The sequence below is a fragment of the Haliotis rufescens genome, unplaced genomic scaffold (assembly GCF_023055435.1).
Source record: "Haliotis rufescens isolate VD_foot unplaced genomic scaffold, xgHalRufe1.0.p SCAF_27, whole genome shotgun sequence".
Lineage (NCBI taxonomy): Eukaryota > Metazoa > Mollusca > Gastropoda > Lepetellida > Haliotidae > Haliotis > Haliotis rufescens.
This window is the reverse complement of record NW_025963968.1, coordinates 3,253,259-3,272,938: the sequence shown is the minus strand read 5'-3', so window position 1 is coordinate 3,272,938 and position 19,680 is coordinate 3,253,259. Positions and strand designations below refer to the sequence as shown.

At 40.5% G+C, this 19,680-nt stretch overlaps 1 protein-coding gene across 1 annotated transcript in view; it reads right to left on the bottom strand.

The window, feature by feature from the left end:
* Positions 1-431: 431 nt before the first annotated feature.
* Positions 432-19,680, bottom strand: part of LOC125384132 (mediator of RNA polymerase II transcription subunit 15-like) — a 28,598-nt gene continuing 9,349 nt past the window's right edge. Inside the window, exon 2 of the mRNA XM_048402564.1 lies at positions 432-965. Coding sequence (XP_048258521.1) covers positions 432-965 — 534 coding nt within the window. The remainder of the gene's footprint in view (positions 966-19,680) is intronic.

Genomic DNA, 19,680 nt, shown 5'->3' with positions numbered 1-19,680 from the left:
CAATCCCGTGGGCCCTCTTAAATTTAGGTCCTGGCAGTCTAAGTTTTATTTAGACAGGGAGAGCTCACAGAGTATCGCTTCTGAACTTTCAAATGTCGGGGTAATTTCAGTTTCGGGGATGTTGCCAAAAATAAGATTATCTCTTATCGACCTACATCTTTGATGTACGACCGATTCTTTAAGTTGCAAGTTCTCGTGGCTAGGTTTACAATAGCGGGTGTATTCCCCGTAACCTGATCTTGTAGGTTATTCAGGTCACGTTGGCTATCTGTTTTGTCTGGCTGAGGTGTGGCTGAGGTCTGGCTGAGGTGTGGCTGAGGTGTGGCTGAGGTGTGGCTGAGGTCTGGCTGAGGTGTGGCTGAGGTGTGGCTGAGGTCTGGCTGAGGTCTGGCTGAGGTGTGGCTGAGGTCTGGCTGAGGTGTGGCTGAGGTCTAGCTGAGGTGTGGCTGAGGTGTGGCTGAGGTCTGGCTGAGGTCTGGCTGAGGTGTGGCTGAGGTCTGGCTGAGGTGTGGCTGAGGTCTAGCTGAGGTGTGGCTGAGGTCTGGCTGAGGTCTGGCTGAGGTGTGGCTGAAGTCTGGCTGAGGTCTGGCTGAGGTCTGGCTGAGGTCTGGCTGAGGTGTGGCTGAGGTCTGGCTGAGGTGTGGCTGAGGTGTGGCTGAGGTGTGGCTGAGGTCTGGCTGAGGTGTGGCTGAGGTCTGGCTGAGGTCTGGCTGAGGTGTGGCTGAGGTGTGGCTGAGGTCTGGCTGAGGTCTGGCTGAGGTGTGGCTGAGGTCTGGCTGAGGTGTGGCTGAGGTCTGGCTGAGGTGTGGCTGAGGTCTGGCTGAGGTGTGGCTGAGGTCTGGCTGAGGTCTGGCTGAGGTCTGGCTGAGGTCTGGCTGAGGTCTGGCTGAGGTGTGGCTGAGGTCTGGCTGAGGTCTGGCTGAGGTCTGGCTGAGGTCTGGCTGAGGTCGCTTCGTTCTCAGTTGCTTTAAAGTTGATTAAAGTAATCATCAAAAATCCAATTTACACTGACAACGATTATTGATTAATATAACCAAAACAAATATACAAGCTGATTAGCTAACCAACGGTATTACAGTAACACAAGAGGATAGCTAAAAGAGCACTTTGACAAGATAATTGACAGGATCATAGACAGCCCAAAAGGTCGGCTATGACCAATGAACACCTGAGGGTTAATATACTCTACACTGTAAAGAGTTAATAACCTGGGCTGGGTTACAAAGGGAGAAATAAACACAGAGGGCTTATCCCTAAAATAAGTTCCTTGGAAAATAAAATGGACGAACATGCCTGAATAGCAAACTCGTCTCATACACCAAAGACTCAGACACTTACTTTGACTTGGCAAGGGCATTCTAAACGTCCCCCTAACATACAAGATGGTTGACCTAAGATGTATCTAGACCCACAATCATTATGTCCTTGTCTCTAGAACCCCAACAAACAGAATCCAAACAAGTGTCTACCGGAAGCACGCCCACACCGACCGTACTGTATATATTCTGTACAGTGTTCCTCATTCAGTCTTGCTTGACAACGGTATAAGGATCTGTATCGAAACGTTGCCTTTACAGTATTAATCAAAGTAATCCCTATCAAACAGTTTATGAGTATAGGTGTAGGTTCTTGCTGGAGCTGGGACGGGCAACTCTGGTACCCGGGTCGGATGGGTACTGAGTAGGACCCGGGTATGCACATGACTACCCGGACCCGTGGTCAGTCACGTGATATATTGTTTCATGACCAAAAAAATCACTGTATAACTACATGGTTACACGACAATTTTAAGTCTCTAATGTTTGCATTTCTTCATGACTATGAACACGTTCCTTCTGACTTAAATATGTTTGAACAAAGCCAAAACCTTAGTAAACTCCAGTGTATGCATGACCACATCGTTTTATACGTGTATCTAAATACATTCTGCCAGGGCTACTGTCAAAATATTCCCACTCGGACATGTTGTACCTATCTCTTGACACCAACAGCGGGTACCCGGGGCCGGTGTGGGTACCCGGGTAGTAAATTTGGACTCGTCTCAGCCCCAGTTCTTGCATCAATAGTCGAAATGCATCCATTATGCCTCAAAGTGAGATTGACCAATCAGAGCGCGCAGAACTACTAGATGAAGTAAGAATGGGGGTGCAATATTTTCAGCCGTCTGACGTCTGTAGCATCTCTTGTTCTACACAGCCATTGCGTCAGGGTAAAACATAGGTAACAAATGTTATATTTGGTATAACACTTTCTCAGTAAAGTACTGATTATCGTACTTTTTGGGTTGAGTCCCATCCGGGATTCGGACCCACACTGTCAGAATGAGGCAACTCAACGCCAGCACACAAAGTCAGCGATTTAGCCATAGGTAGGTGAGAACGGCGTGTTTAGAGGCGCGGGGCAATAACGGGAAATCCCAGTGTTTGAATGAAGCCGGTCACTTGGAATAAACAATGCTCTTTGTTAAATGGAATAATATTTTACCTAGCCCTAGCGATTTCATATTTGATCAATACGCATTTTCATTATTTGAATTGTAATGAATAGTAAATCATATCCTTATAGCTTTTTTTAGGTACAGTTTGAATCCACCACAGAGGGAAATATACTGTGTGTGGATATCACCTTGGAATGCGGAGGTAAACGATAAACAATTGTCATCTGTCTCGGCTAACCATCAATGTTAGAAACTGATGAATGGAGCGACTACACAAAGCGTGAAGTAAACGTGTGACATATACCTGTAATAAACAGACAGGTGAACAGTATTTCAAAATAGTACAAACAGTTTGGTCCAGACAGGTGGCATTCAGTTTACATCCAACCTACGATGTGTCAAAATATATATTTGCTCAAAATGGATTTCCACGATGAGGTCTTAAAAGGTCGGTTTTACGAGCGAGCAAGACCGTCAAAAAGTATACAAAGATTTAGAAAAAGCGAGAAAAGGGAATAGAGTATTACTTGGTGCGTTGGTTTTGATTCGTGGGTGGAAGAAAGCCAACTACAAAACATTCAGTGAACATTATGGATAAGTATATGTATGTTTTTTATAAACACGCCCTACCGCTTCCATGTCACGTTGTCCCAACGTCTACGATTCGAAGGTCTGTGGATAGTAGCCCCGGCTGAAACTTTGGTGAACTATAAATTGTTTGATAGGCATTACGGATGACGAAGTAGACACAATTTATGGATAAAAAGCATTAAAGAAGTTTTCCGAACTTCTCCTATTCATAGTTTGTAGGTGGGGGCTAATGAGCCATCCGACCCTTAAACAACGTCGCATTAAATTATCTTTGTAGTATATCTCTTAATTATGTTCTACTAAATCCAATTCACCATATGACTGGACCTTTGAATCCTCCTTACGAAAATCTCTACAATACGAAAATCATCTCTCATTCCACCACTTTGAATAAGAATACAATCTGATATTTCTGCTGCTCAAAACAATCTTGGAAATATAGCCCCATTCGGCTTTTATCTTCTCCGCAATGGGAGTTAATAAAGCCAGGAGTTGGCCCTAACATTAACTAAACTAACGAAATCTGAAACAAATAAACTAATTTATCAGCAAGAATATAATCAATTAAGAAGCATTTCAATACATACAAATCTATATTTACAGATGGATCCAAGGACGGTGACGCAGTTGCTAGCACCACTGTCATTGGATCCAGGACTATATCATCACGAGTAACAGATAACTGTTCCGAATCAAAGGCAAAAGTAACAGCGCTAGAATATATCAAAGTATAAATAATGTATTTCAGGGTCTCTTTCCTGTCTTCATACAATCAAAATCAATCTTGCAAACATGCACTTTTAATCGAAATTATTTAGCTATATAATAATCTGGCTGCACTCCAATACGACATATTTTTTTAAGGTTACCCAGCCATGTTAGCATCATTGGTAACACAATGGCTGATGCTGAAGCTAAAGCAGCAGTCAACAAATCTGTGACACCACTACTGATTCTATACCATGATTACAAGCCCGTGATTGGATCCTACATCCGGGATCTGAGGTAACAGAAGTTGGACACCCAGGTTAGGTGTAAATAAATTAAGTGAAATTAAACCAACAATCTGTTACTTCTACTTGGGTTGTCAGTCAATGTCGTATTGGCCACACTAGATATAGTTCAGTAGATATGTACTCATGAATATTTATATAAGGTGAAGATCCTCTATTCTGTATCCCTTGTGACGACGGAATCACGGTCAAGCATGTCCTGCTTGACTGTGTTGATTTGGTTTGGTTTGTTGTTTTACGCCGCACTCAACAATAGTACAGCTATATGACGGCGGTCTGTAAACAATTCAGTCTGGACCAGACAATCCAGTGATTGACATTATGAGAATCGATCCACGCAATTGGGATCAATTACATGCATCAACCAAGACAGCGAGCCCGACCACCCGACACCGTTAGTCGCCTTTTACGGCAAGCATGGGTTGCTGAAGACCTATTCTACCCCGGATCTTCACGGGTCTCTGGGCTGTGTTGATTTGTCCATCACAAGGAATCAATATTTCAAAGTTTCATCCATAAACCTTAGTTCACATTTAATTCTTGGATGTTTAAAAGAAATTGAATTTATTCATAATTATAAGTTGGCAGTATATAATTATTGACTGAGATTGTTAGTGGTCGTTCCCTCGATGGTGGTTGAAGTAGCGTAAAATTATTGCCCCCCTAAGTCCATGTCATTCAAAGTATATCTATATTTACCATTATCTTGAACGTAGAATATGTGTCATTTTGATTTTGGCTAAAACTGCATACAGTCGCCAGAGGCTGAAGGGACGGGGCGCAGGTAGCAGAAGTATCGTAAATCCCCACGGTCTCTTGTATGGGGGTCTAACTTTGGCTGCTGGCGATCAATAGCCCGTTTTTATGATATATTATGAATAGCGATTTACTTTTATGGTTCCCTTTTAGTTTTAAATATCGATTTGTGATAAGTCTAGTTATTTTACTGTCCGTTGTTAGCAGGTTTTTATAGTTTAAATGTATTTGTTATGTGCGACCCTTGAAAGTCACGATATGGCTGAAATACTCCCGATGTGACTTTAAATTATAACTCACTCACTTAGTCATTGTTGTCAAATTGTCTTTTCCTGTTTACCCCACTTACACAATATGTGATTGATCTAGCAGAAACATTGTATCTTAAGTCACTAATCACCACATCTGTGTAGATATTGATTTATACAAATTTGAAAATATCAACGGTTTGGTAATCGAAAACAAATATAGACAACTACACTTCAAAATTCTTCACAGTATATTTCCATGTAACGTATATTAAGATAAAATTATCAAGACCAGTAATAAATGTGACAGATGGCTAGTGCATGAAACAAGACAGCATTATGTGTTTAACTGTCATACTGTCCTTCCATTTTTTGGTATTTTCTTTTTAAATGGATGAAAGTGAATATATAAATAAATATCATATTTGAAAGTTACAGAGATACAGTGTCATTTGGGTGAAAAAGAGTATGTTTACCGATGAAACGATACTCATTTATCTTCTATTTAAGGCAAAACATTATGAGTACAAATGTAAAATTCTTGAAATGATCTGTACATTTAATAAGTATGTTGAGGAGCTAGAGTTTCATGTACAAATTACAAACAAACACGAGAAAATGGACCATGTAATGATAGAGGGAATATCAGAAGCTCTGCCTATTAATGTCGACTGAGCCTTCACCTACTACGATCAGTGAGGCCAGCCACGTGGTCCGGTAGGGTATGGTGTTAATTCGTGGCGCCTAATGTGAAATAAATGACATAGATGTCAAAAAAAGAAGAAAAGTCACTAATTATGGCATGGAATGAATTCTAACCAGCCACCCAAAGTTGCATACATTGCAGGTAATGGATACTCTCAGTGTGACCTGGACGCTTACGGCGGACGAAGCCAGGTCAACTGTGACGAACTTTACACTGACCCAGGTCACCTGTTACAAACGTTCCCCTGACCTACATCGAACTCATCCAGCTGTCACGTTCAGACACAGCTGTCATTTCAGACTCGTCATGTGATCACAGCTTTTTCGGCGTAGTTCTAAACAACTCTTGATTTTCGGCTTGATAACGGTGTAAGAATCGACTCCGCAACGTTGCTATAGGAAATAAACCAGGTGTTATCCATAAAGGTGTACGTGTTCTTACTAGCTTTTTCGGGTCAAAGTGTGGAACATTTTGACGTATATTTGGCGTGAATGTTGATTTACGCCAGTCACCAATGTCCCAGTTATATAAAATGTCAGTGTATAAATATACGAGTCTTGGTGAAGCGTACCATCGGCTAACAAGGTGCGAGAGACCATGGGTCGCCAGATGGTGGCCTTATTTGAAAGTGTGCAATTAGGCAGATTATACATTGATAAGTTTTTCTATAGATGATTTAAAATAAATAGTAGCAAAATAATGAATAAATAAATACTGATAATCATCACCAATATTTGGACAAATTCCTTTTAAGAGGGATATTACGCCACGGATCTCTTTCAGTTGATGTTTACGACAAGAACTATGGCATGATAACAGTTGGGCCTGTTACAATTTGGGTAAAACTTCAAAATATGAGTCAATGTTAATAGTACCTTCTGCAAGGCAGGAAGCCATTCTGAATACTTTCATGTTCCAAACATCTTTTGATTTTAGATATTAGCCAATGTTATACTCCTTTTACTTGTACTGGGTCGATGTTTCTGCTGATGGATTGAAGTCCCCGAGTTTCATCGTAAACTCAGTAGCATTTATCAACAACGCTGAGTCATTAAACTGTCCCTGGCTGTGATTGACCCTTTCAAAACTGTTTAGGGGGCACGGGTGGCCCAGTCGTCTAAGGCGCCGCCATTCGCTGTGCAGAGTTGCGTCCCTTGGGCACGCCAGAAACCTATGATTGTGGGTTCGAATCCCGGTTCGCCCCGATTATGTTTCTAGGTTTGTCAGCACCATACCCGTGCTCGTGGGTTTCACCGAAGTGGTAAACGCCTGGGACCTGCATCACTTCGGGCTTTCCTCCCACATTAAGGTGACACTCCGTGATATAACTGGAATACTGTTAAAAGCGGCGTTAAACCCAATTCACTCACTCTGTTTATGGTAGACATGTGGATGACATTTCCAAATTTGACGCATTAGTGACAAAAGTATTGTCCGATCCAATTCCCTATTTTGACACGTCCCATATGTTCCTGTGTTTTTTCGGGTGAACAATTGACTAGCCTTTGCATGTGTTTGTTACGGGTGCCACCTGTGAGGCAGGATGCGCTCACCTTCCCCCGAACACTTTTATCTGTTTGATACTGATGTATAAACACATGCTCATGATATACCAGTAGTCGAAATCGTTCTATTGATTGCTTTTGGCGGAGATTTCTTATGAATATGGAAAGGGTTTTGTCGCTTTTATTTACTGTACGTATCAAATTAATCAGGCGTACTATGGATCAGTCTTGTTATTAGTTAGCCATTGATACGGTGGCAGATACTATTGTGGCAGAGCGGTTGTGGGCATTCAAATATATTTCCAGATCATTTAGGTATAGAGAAAAGAGCAAGGTGGAGGTCGTTGTCGTACAATTTTGTAGCTTGTGAAATAGTTCCCTGTGCTTAACAGAAGACTTGACAGAATGACACAAGAGTGAGTGAGTGAGTATGGTTTTACGCCGCTTTTAGCAATATTCCAGCAATATCACGGCGGGGGACACCAGAAATGGGCTTCACACATTGTACCCATGTCGGGAATCGAACCCGGGTCTTCGGCGTGACGAGCGAACGCTTTAACCACCAGGCTACCCGACCGCCCCTTAATGACACAAGATAGTGTGTATAGAGACAAAAGGCGAGATGAGTCTTTTGAACAGTTTATATTAGCATCTGACTGGTCTGTACTCCCGTTGTAAACATCTCATGTTTCTTGTCGCCTTTTATCTGGAAAACATCTGGTGTCAAGAATAATGTCAAGAATTTACTGCCAGAAATATAGAGTTACTATCATTCCAGTCGTCTTCAAAAGGTTAATTGTTGTAGGTCACACATACGTTTATAGAGAGTAATCGTCACAATATAGCTGAATGTGTCAATAGTTCCGTGGTGGTTGGTTGCTATGTGTTGTAATCAATAGACTTGATCCAGGGACACTGGAAGAAGGGCGTTGTGTGGTCATCTTGCAATCTTCCTCAAAGTCGCGAATTCTGGACAATCTCTGGAGGTGTATACATTTTTCAAAATTATGCTTAGCTTCGGGAGTATAAAGACTGCTATTTGGTGACTTGACCTGCCTTTGGGGGTGTACTTACAATACATACATGCAAGCACATCAATCTAAAAACAAGACGCGTGAAATGAGTCATTTAATTGTTCTTTTTGGTGAAACATGTCATTCAATGATCTTTTGGTTTTGATACAACATGACTAGTATGCCTTAAAAAGAGGCATATTTCGAACAATGTCCCTTGCCTAAGGTGGTGAGGTGAGGTGAAATTGGGTTTAATGTCGCGTTCAAGATCATGGCACTTATATAGCGACGTGCATGTCCGTGTGTGTGTTTGTGTGGCTGCTTGTACTCATCCGGACTGATGCCGATTTATAGTGCTAGCTCACAGAGATACCATGTCGCAGTTTAACATGAATACCCCACTCAGACACAGTATACTGACTCCGAGCCGACCAGTCTTTGTTTTAGCCCCTTTATGCCGAGCGCAAGACAGGGTAAGAACAAGTGCCATCTTTTAACGTCTTTTGGTATGACGCGGTCGGGGATCGAACCCCGGACCTTCCGCTCTCCGGGCGGACGCTCTACCACTAGACCACGGAGGCGGTCCCTTGCCTAAGGAGACATCACATGTGTTACATGTGCTTCGGTGTCGGGCAGGGCTGAAGCTCCTGCAACTCATTAGTCAGTTATCACGGGGAATTTAGAGAACTGGATAAAGAGGACAGACTCCAACACTTGGAGCGAATGAGCCAAACGTTAACATGTCTCAGCCATCGATGGCACATTATAAACCATCCAATGACTGATAATCCGGTGTATTATAAAAATGGCATGTAAGAGTTGTGAATGGCATCCTTTTGAACCACGGACTAAACAGATGACAACATATCCCCCATTTCCAAACGCCCCAAACAGTGTTGAGATGCTACTTCACTGAGGGGTTAAAGAAACTATACCTCTCAGTTGATTGTATCATGTGTTGATTTTCTTCATATCTTAAGTTAGCGATATTACATCCATGAATCATGCTGGCCCTAAATCAGCACTCAAAGAATACTTAAAGATGGCTTTACTTATAAAATATAATTTAATTTAAAAACTTTTAAAAATTGAATTAAAAAACGCATAATTCACAACTGCTGTCAGACATATTATCTTTCAAAAATCAATAAATCTTCATTTTTTGGCACCCATGTGCAACATGGTAGGGGTCATGTGGCTGCAAATTCATTTCTTACCCGTCTTCTTACCCGTCTTCGTTGAACCAATATATTTTGACACAAAATTACCAGCCACAGATTGTTTTTTTAAAAACTGTTGCAGTAATAGACATAATAAAACACAACAACAGTTTCAATTACATAAATATGGCTGAAATATTACCGATGCGATGTAAAATTTAACTCACTCACTCAATTACATAAAAAAAAAACTCGGTATAATTTCTTCTGCCCGTCAGTTTATAAAGATATAAGACATGAACCTGAATATAGAGAAACCACTAGCCATGGCCAGCCCCAGTCAGGGAGCGAAATGGTTTGGAATTTTTTATTTATTGTAGGGGCGGTGGGGTAGCCTAGTGGTAAAAACGTTCGCTCTTCACGCCGAAAATCCGGTTTCGATTTCCCACAAGGGTACAATGTGTGAAGCCCATTCCTGGTGTCCTGGAATATTGCTTAAAAGCGTAAACCCATATTTACTCACTCACTATTTATTGGACCCGTGAAGATCCGGGGTAGAATAGGTCTTCAGAAACCCAAGCCTGTCGTAAAAGGCCACTATGCTTGTAGTAAGAGGCGACTAACGGGATCGGGTGGTCTGGCTCGTTGACTTGGTTGATGCATGTCATCGTGTCCCAATTACGAGGATCGATGCTCATGAAGACAATCACAGGATTGTCAGGTCCAGACTCGATTATTTACAGACCGCCGTCATATAGCTGGAATATTGCTGAGTGCGGCGTTAAACAACAAACAACAACAACACTATTTATTGCATCATAAATATGAACATCAAAATGTCATGTTGTACGGCCTCTTTGTATCAGCTAAAACTCTTACGAAAATAACTTCAAGAGTATTGGCCAAAGAAAACGTGCCACAAATATATCGGAAGCGACACTCCCCCCGCCCCATCCCGTTGCACTCGGTTGATGGACAAATAAGAATATGACTTATTGTGTAATTTCATGTTTCAAAATAGATCCGTAATTTGCGGAAATCACGTTTTGTTTTGTCGTCGAACCCGTTTACTCGTTGACTGATTTGGTTTACGAAACATCTTCTCGTCCACCGCGGAGATGTGTCAGCGAGTTATAATCTAACGTCGCATCGGCATTGTCGAAACACGTAGCACTGTTTTCATGATGACTGACCATCTCGGTGGGCAGGCTATTCCTTTCGCGTGTGTGTAGTGTAGACGGTGTGTAGGAAAGATGTGTAACTCAACATAAACCTGTTTTCATGATGACTGACTATCTCGGCGGGCAGGCTATTCCTTTCGCGTGTGTGTAGTGTAGACGGTGTGTAGGAAAGTTGTGTAACTCAACATAAACCTGTTTGCATGCACACATTTATCCAAGAGTAAATTTCGTCATATAACAATGCCTTTTTATATTTACCACTAGGGGTTAAATACCCCCAACTCGATAGGTAGGGCACATTTCGTACTCCTATGGGGTATATTTACCCCTGGGGGTGAAATACCCATTGGATCAAGGTAGTGCATGGAATCAAGGCTATAGGTTATAATGATTTCGTGTGCAACAACATAATTAGACAAAGCAGCTATCATCATCATCATATCACCACCACCATCATCATCATCATCATCAGAGTCATCATCATCATCATCACCACCATCACCACCACCATCATCATCATCATCGTCATCGTCAGCGTCGTCATCATCATCATCATCATCATCATCATCATCATATCACCACCACCACCACCATCATCATCATCATCATCATCATCGTCATCGTCAGCGTCATCATCATCATCACCACCACCACCACCACCACCACCACCATCATCATCATCATCATTAAATCGTCGTCATCACTATTGTTGTTATAGCTCTTACAACCATAGCCAGTATCGTCAGTGTTACTATTACCAGTGCTAGCATCACAACTGCTGGAGTTGTCATCTACATCCTGGTCGTCCCTAGTATCAGCATTAGCATCATTATCACTCTTGTAACCATGGTTATCATTGTCATCATCCCCATTATTATAGCAGTGGTGGAAGTAGTAGTTGTTGTTGTAGCAGCAGTAGTATTAGTGTTAGCAACAATGTCAGTAGTATGTAGTTGTAGTAGTAGTAGTAGTAGTAGTAGTAGTAGTTGAAGTATCAGTAGTAGTAGTAGTAGTAGTAGTAGTAGTAGTAGTAGTAGTAGTAGTAGTAGAAGTAGTAGTAGTAGTAGTAGTAGTAGAAGTAGTGAGACGTTTTCACTGTGATTCGTCATCGACAGCATACTAGAATATAAAGTGTGGGGGAGAGGTTCCCTTGTAGTAATTAAATTACACCAGTACGATATTATTCTAATTTGAACTGTTATACTAATTGGATGTCTACCAAGTTCGCCATAGACCATATAATCTGGAGTTGTTTGCTTAACGTTGAGGATATATTTACAATATCTTAAATGTACTCTCTCTAGGATACCTAATTTTTCAAAGCCCCAAACTTCAGAGCCATACAACAATATTGGTAGGATTAATTATCAAACAACTTCAGCTGACAATCAACTGGGATTTCTAATTGTCGAATGAGTTTAATAACTGCAAACATGGCTCTACTTGCTTGGTCACTAAGGGACTTTATAGCGCTACAAAACCTTTCATTCCCTGAAAATAATACACCCAAGTAGAGATACTGATTAACAATCTCAATCTCACAACCTTGCAGTGTAAACGTAAGTCTTTTCCTCGCGTATCCTTTTGGAAATATCACAGCCTTTGTTTTTTTAATATTGACTTTTAGCTTCCATGCTTCACAATGATTTCCAAAAGTATCTAAAGCTTTCTGTAAATCTGCAGCAGTCTCCGCCTGTAAAACAGTGTCATCTACATAAAGAAACAGGAATAACTTCATAAGAACACCAAGATGACTCTCGATATAATTATTCACAAAATCCAAACCCTTGACCTCATTTTCTCCCAGAAAACATTCCAAATCGTTAATATAAAGCGCAAACAGAAAAGGAGACAAATTTTCACCTTGGCGAACTCCGGCATTACATGTGAAAAAAAGATGTCACTTTTAATCATTTTAAACCATAACCCAGATTTCCATACTGTGTCGAAAGCTTTACTAAAATCAATGAAAGCACAAAATAACTTTCTCCCAGATGATTGACAGATATCTATAAGGGACTTAAGGACGTATATGTGATCAATAGTTGAATGTTTTTTCCTGAAGCCAGCTTGTGTTTCCCCATTGATTTCTGAATACGCTTGTAACCGATTATTTATGATAGCTGTGAAAAGCTTGCCCAGGCAACTTACAAGTGAGATATCGCGGTAGTTCTGACAGAAAACACCCTAACGTTTAATAGATAATCCAATGTTCACACAAGCTGTTGAAACAGCTATACAACCCATTGAAATCGGTCACTTTTTGGCCATTAAAATGTTTTCCATTCTTTTTGTTTTCTTTATCTAGAAAACAGCCCGTGGTTTCATATCGACATCGATTTCGGTGTACATTAACGTCAGTTGTAATGTATGACCGGAGGCGTTTGTGAAACGTTGACAATTATGAAGGAACCAACACAGGCGTCTCCACTGCACTGATAAGTCTTCATATGCCGTGAATCACACTTAAAACACCGTGTTGACAGAACACCTGACTGTTTACGTATGACGGTGACCTCGTTTTCAGACAAGTGCAGAAGTTGGTTGTTCAACAAGTCGGGCGTCGATTACCTCTCTGAACCCGCATACAACCAACACCTAGATTGAAGCACTTGTCAACATTACACACTGCCTGTTTAGCACATGTTCTTTGAAAAACTTCTATTTTTTTTACAATTTCTAAATTGAATGTACAGCATTATAATCATCATTAGTAATAGTAGTAGTCGTTGTCGTATTAGTAGTAGTATTAGTCGTATAAGTAGTAGTAGTAGTGGTGGTAGCAGTAGCAGTTGTAGTAGTATGGTTAGTAGTAGTAGTAGTAGTAGTTGTTGTTGTTGTTGTTGTTGTAGCAGTAGCAGTTGTAGTAGTATGGTTAGTAGATGCCGTAATAGCAGCAGCAGTAGAAGTAGTATTGTAAGCAGTAGTTGTAGCAGTATTAGTAGTATGGTAAGGAGATGCCGCAATAGCAGCAGCAGTAGAAGAAGTATTGTAAGCAGTAGTTGTAGCAGTATTAGTAGTATGGTTAGTAGATGCCACAATAACAGCAGCAGTAGAAGCAGTATTGGTAGTTGTAGAAGTAGAAGCAGTATTGGTTAAAGACTTTTTTTTCTTTTTTTTTTGGTATAAGTCGTAGTAGTAGTAATAGTAGTGGTTGTAGTAGCAGCAACAATGGTAACACTGATGATCTGCTAACAAATGACATCCATATGTAACCAATTAATAAACACAAAATAAATTATAGATGTAAAGGTCAAACTTCTTGCTTTACTCTGTCTTTAAATCCCTCAAAACATCTCACAACTATGCATATTTAATGAAGTCCAGTGATTGTTAAAAATCGATACTAAATCTCGATTATCAGCCGAAACAGATTCCACGAGACGTAAAAGGCAAATAGCGGTGACAACTGTATGAACTGACTGACACCAGGTGTTCGCGAAAAGAGTAAACATGTCCTGCCCTCCCGATAACACCGCTACTCACACAATTTGCATAATAAAGTGTATGTAGCCTGATGCCGCACGGCAGTATGCATGGTATGCGACGGCGACCTGTGTCCAAACCAGACACTCCGGCCATATTAAAAACAAGGCCGCAGTTAACTTTTTTGACAGGGTGGCAAATGTTTGTACAAGTATCACTTGTCCCCAACTTGTATTTTCATGATTCAAATAAAACTGTTTTCTATAAATCAATCAGAACATAAACTGAGAAAACGTCCAAATCCTCTTCAATAACCTCCATGACTTCACTTAAAGGAAACTAACAGAAGCAGCCCACATTCGCCACCACAAGCCAATCATCAACAGAGATCAAGGCTATGTCTTCCCATCCGCCTATGAACTCATTAAGCAATTATCACCCCAACTATGTATACTTGTTTAATTGTCTTCTTGTCTTATTGGCTTCCTCATCATGTGTTCTCTGTCAATCAAGTTGTTACAGTATGACCCTTCTGTTGTCACTGTTTAATAATTACGTTAATCTCTCTGTTGCATGTAACTGTTGTTACTGTTAATCCTCCACCTACTATATATATTCTGTACCATGTTCATTATTCACATAATTATTCACAACTTACCCCTCAAAATCCCAGAAATAAGCTTAAACTTACCCATCTCAAAATCAGAAATTAAAGGTGTAAACAAGCAAAAAATCACAAAAAATGGCATAGCCTATATCTAAACTCAAATAGCCAAATCAAAAAAGTGCTCAGCAAACCACTAACCAAACCAAAAATTCTCCATCCATAATAAAAAATCGACAGAGTAATCACTAAACTCCAAACAGGACACACCAACCTAAATAACCACCTAAAAAAAATTAAAAAACACACTACAGGTAACTGCCCACACTACAAACAACCAGAAACCCCAGAACACGCACTAATCCACTGCACACACTACCTAACTCATCGAACCGCATTACAAACCACCCTCAATCTAAACAAGGCTCTCACTCTAGAAGCAATACTTAACCCACAAAATAAACTAGAAAACTTCAAAGCCTTAGGCGTATTCTTAATCAAAACGGAACTAATAAAACGCATCTAAAAACACAATAACCTACCAAATCAAAATCACATAAACAAACAAACATCCACCATACCCAGCTCCCTTAGTTCTCCTCCCCAACCCCATCGGCATCTATTCCAAATCTCAAAATTCCCAAATTCTATATAAGCAACCCTGAAGCCCCCTCTTGGGTTGCACAGACAACTTCGCCCCTTTCGGAAACACATTAAATGGCCTGGCCCGGCCCGTGTGCGAAATACGCATCAGTCGGAAAGCGCACGTTAAATCTCCAAATTAAGTAAGTAAGTAAGTCATTATTCACCCTTGTTTGACAACGGTATAAGGATCTATACCGAGACGTCCCTTTACAGTAAATAAACAAGTTGTTATCCATAAATTGTCTCTACTTTGTCATCCGACAACTTCTAAGTAATGCCTATCAAAAAAGGTCTGGGTTTTGTCAATAATTGCCAGTTCAGTAACTCTGAGTCACGCCATTCAATGCCAATTTGCTTTCCACCTTAGTCGAACTATACGATGGACATCATTCTGGCAGTTGCCAAGGTCACGGTTCATTCAAGACACCGACTATAACGTCAACACTAAACCCGTCAATGTGGAGCCTAGCCCTTCGACAATGTTGCGATCATGGTAAATAAAACCCCTTTCAATGAGCATAAGAAATCTTTGATAAAAGCCGAGTCCAGTGTATGATTCCGACTGTATCATCAGCATGCTTTTATAAATCACTTTATAATAGTTACCTGGTTATATGTGTTATCATCAGCTAGTGCAGATAGTCATGCGGTGTATACAAACACCAAGCTACTGGAATAATATTCTTTGTTAATAAATCTAATGTCTTTATTATCTACTCGGCGTAGCTGAGTAATTGCTCGGATCAATATTGTCTTTGTGTAAACTATATTGCTAATGGCAGCTCATCCAAGCATAAGCATCAGTGGTGTCAAATCTAAAACTCAAAATCGAAACACACGCGCAGAGAAGTGTATCTATCTTTCTGAAAGAAAAGATTTGTTTCTACATCATCATAGTAACAAGAGCACGTGTTACATACAAGTATGTTGGGCAGGCTCACCTCTACTGCAAACATCTGTATACACGCAGTGGGTATTCTGCACCCTCGTATGTGTTTATCACATTGTTCGTCCACGCGAAAGTAATGTAGAATATTCTTCGACACACCACAGGCAGAAACAAAGCCAATCTCAATTTGGGGCATTATAATACGTATGACGCATGTTTACAGGAAGCTTGTGGGTGGGAGGGTGAGTTGGGTTTAACGCCGCTTTTAACAATATTCCAGTTATATCGCGGCGTGTCAGCTTAATGTGGGAGGAAAGCCCGAAGTGATGCAGGTCTCAAACGTTTACCACTTCGGTGAAACCCACGAGCACGGGTATGGTGCTGACAAACCTAGAAACATAATCGTGGCGAACCGGGATTCGAACCCACAATCATAGGTTTCTGGCGTGCCTAAGGGACGCAACTCTGCACAGCGAATCGCGGCGCCTTAGACGACTGGGCCACCCGTGCCCCCAGGAAGCTTGTGAAAGAGAACACATTTCATCTATTGTTTTTTTATACAAAGAAACAATAGTTTGATTGGAGGAGTACAACACTCATCTGAACACAGCTCCACCCTAACTATGTGGTTGACAAAGGTGAAACAACACAACATTTGAATAAAGAAAATAATACGAGGGCTGGTCGAAAGGTTCTGAGCCTGATTAACTTCCAACTTATGGGCCATAAGAACGTGAACTAGTCAATACAGTACATTGTTTGAGTAGTTCACTGCAAATGTATTTTGTCTGTTGAGGCCGTTTGTATATTAGTGATAGCCAATTGAACGTGATAGGGGTCCAAATGGACACAGAAATGGAAAAGAACGAGCACCGAGCAGTCGTAAAGTTTTTGACTTTAGAGAAATGTATTCCCCACGAATTTGATGACCGCATGTCACAAGTGTATGGGGATAAGTGCCCTAGCTATTCCACCGTTAAACGTTGGGCAGCCATGTTTAAGGCTGGGAGAACAAGCCTTGATGACGACCCTAGGTTTGGCCGTCCCTGAACTTCCATCAATGAAGATTCAATCAAAGAGATAGATAAACTTATATTGTTAGATAGACGGATCTAAGCCGTGGATCCATTGAAACTATTATTCATGAACATTTACAGAATGAAAAAGATATGTGCTCGTTGGGTGCTAAAGTTTCTAAATTCTGATCTTAAGGAAAAGAACTGACATTTTCAGAGAACATTTAGAGCAAATTGAGGATTTCGTCAAATTAAAAAAGAGATTAGTAACGAGTGAAGAAACATGGGTCTACCACTATGATCCCGAGTCAAAACGTCAATCCATAGAAGGGCACCATTCTACTTCTCCGGCACCAAAGAAAATCAAGTCTTCAAGATCAGCGAAGATGGTTATGGCTACTGAATTCTGGGATGGAAAGGGTGTGATCATGTTTGATTACTTAGAAATTTAAAAGACGATTACCGGTGCCTACCATGCTGATTTGCTTCATCGCCTGAGAGATCATATCAGAGAAAAGCAGCGAGGAATGCTGACTGCCGGAGTTCTACAATTTCATGACAATGCCTCTTCTCACACACCTCGACTTGCAAAGGCAGCTGTGCGACAATGTGGATTCGAAGAGCTTTCTCATCCTCAATACTCACCAGACCTGGCACCAAGTGATTTCCCCCTGCTTCCTAAACTGAAAGAACGCCTTCGGGGAACGCTATGATGACAACGATGACCTCAAAGATTCCATCAATGAGATTTTCAGGGTGGCTTCAGAAAACTTCTTCCTAACAGGAATTGAAAAGCTTCACTATCGATATGAAAGGAGTATTGAAAAGCAGAGAGATTATGTTGATTAATAAAATTTATGTCAATATAGTTGAACATCCACGGGGATTTAGTGTCAGAACAGGCCTACAACACAAAATGCTTGCCGTTACAACCAATAAATGAGATTCAGGTGATTATAATGTGAGACCGGTGTGTCTGTCACTCATAAATGAGGAAATGCCCATTATAGAAATAGAATAGAAATAGAATAGCATAAGGGCCTTTTAGAAAATAAAAACGACAAAACCCTTTCTATTTTGATAAGAAATATCTGCTGAAAGCGACTCCGACTATATGAATCACTATCATAATTTTATCAAAATTTTCACACAAGCCACATTTATCTATGGTTTTAATAATGTAATCAATAACACTTGCCCAAGCATTGCCAACAAATGTAAAGTCACCTTTTCCGGAATAACTTCCACGGAGGCTATTATAGTATGTACATTTAAAAGAGAACATAAAGTAATAAAACATTTTCCAAAAGTATTAAGAACTGTATCATTTGAATATCTACATAGATTACATCTGTCTAAGAGAAAGTCCCAGTATGAAGTAACCTGGCCATGGGAATATTCAACATCACCCTATACAGTAAAGTACGATTATAACGAACTCAAAGGGACTACTAATTTTAGTTCGTTATAACCGTAGTTCGTTATAAGCATATATACCGTATAACAACAGCAAATAGTCGGGACCAAAAAAAGTAAGTTCGTTATATCCGTCAGTTCGTTATAAGCGTGTTCGTTATAACCGTAGTTTACTGTATAATGACACCCGAGACGACAAGTCCTTGTTTTATCCCATTAATCCCAAGCGCCAGGTTGGGTAACACAAACCGCCATTTTTAACGTCTTTTGGTATAAAGAACATCACAACTCAGATACATAACCACATCAAAACCACAGCACGATCCTACCTTATATGAAACCAACGTCCGACTTCTTTTCTTGAGTCCAGCATAAAATATGACTAACAAGATGCACGGCTCAGCATCAGCAAACACAAGGGTAAAAAAATGACCGGAATTTTAAAAAGAAAAATGACAGGAACCTTTTGATGCTTAATGTAACTGTTGCAGGATATGTCTCTGTTGTGATTGAAGAGTTAACAACCCGACGCTTGTGTGATTAGGTACCTGCCGAGTTCGCGCAGTCAGTCATATATTAACCATAGCATAGCAAACACCATAATCTAGGTACGTCCCTGGATATCCAGGCTCAAGATTTGTTCTCTTGCGTTGATGTTTCATGTTTATGACAGGTACGTCTCGAGTGAGTGAGTGAGTTAGAATTTAAAGTCACATCGTCAATATTTCAGCCCTATCGTGACTATTAACGGTTAAACATATAAATACATAGGGACTTACATAAAAACCTGCCAACGAGGGACAGTAAAATAACTTGACTTATCACAGAAATTTATTTATAACTAGTATGTAATATAAAATCAATAGCACTATACATAACATTACATTATAAAAACGGGCCAGAGATCGCCAGCAACTAAAGGTAGATCACATAATACGTCTCGAAGCTCCTTCTCAGTGCGTGATACTTTCTTTACACTATCGCTGCCACCAGTGCCCCCGCGGCAATTACAAGGACCGTGACCATTTTCCCTCAAACCCATAATGTAGTGACGTTTCTGTTTGTGTGAATGTC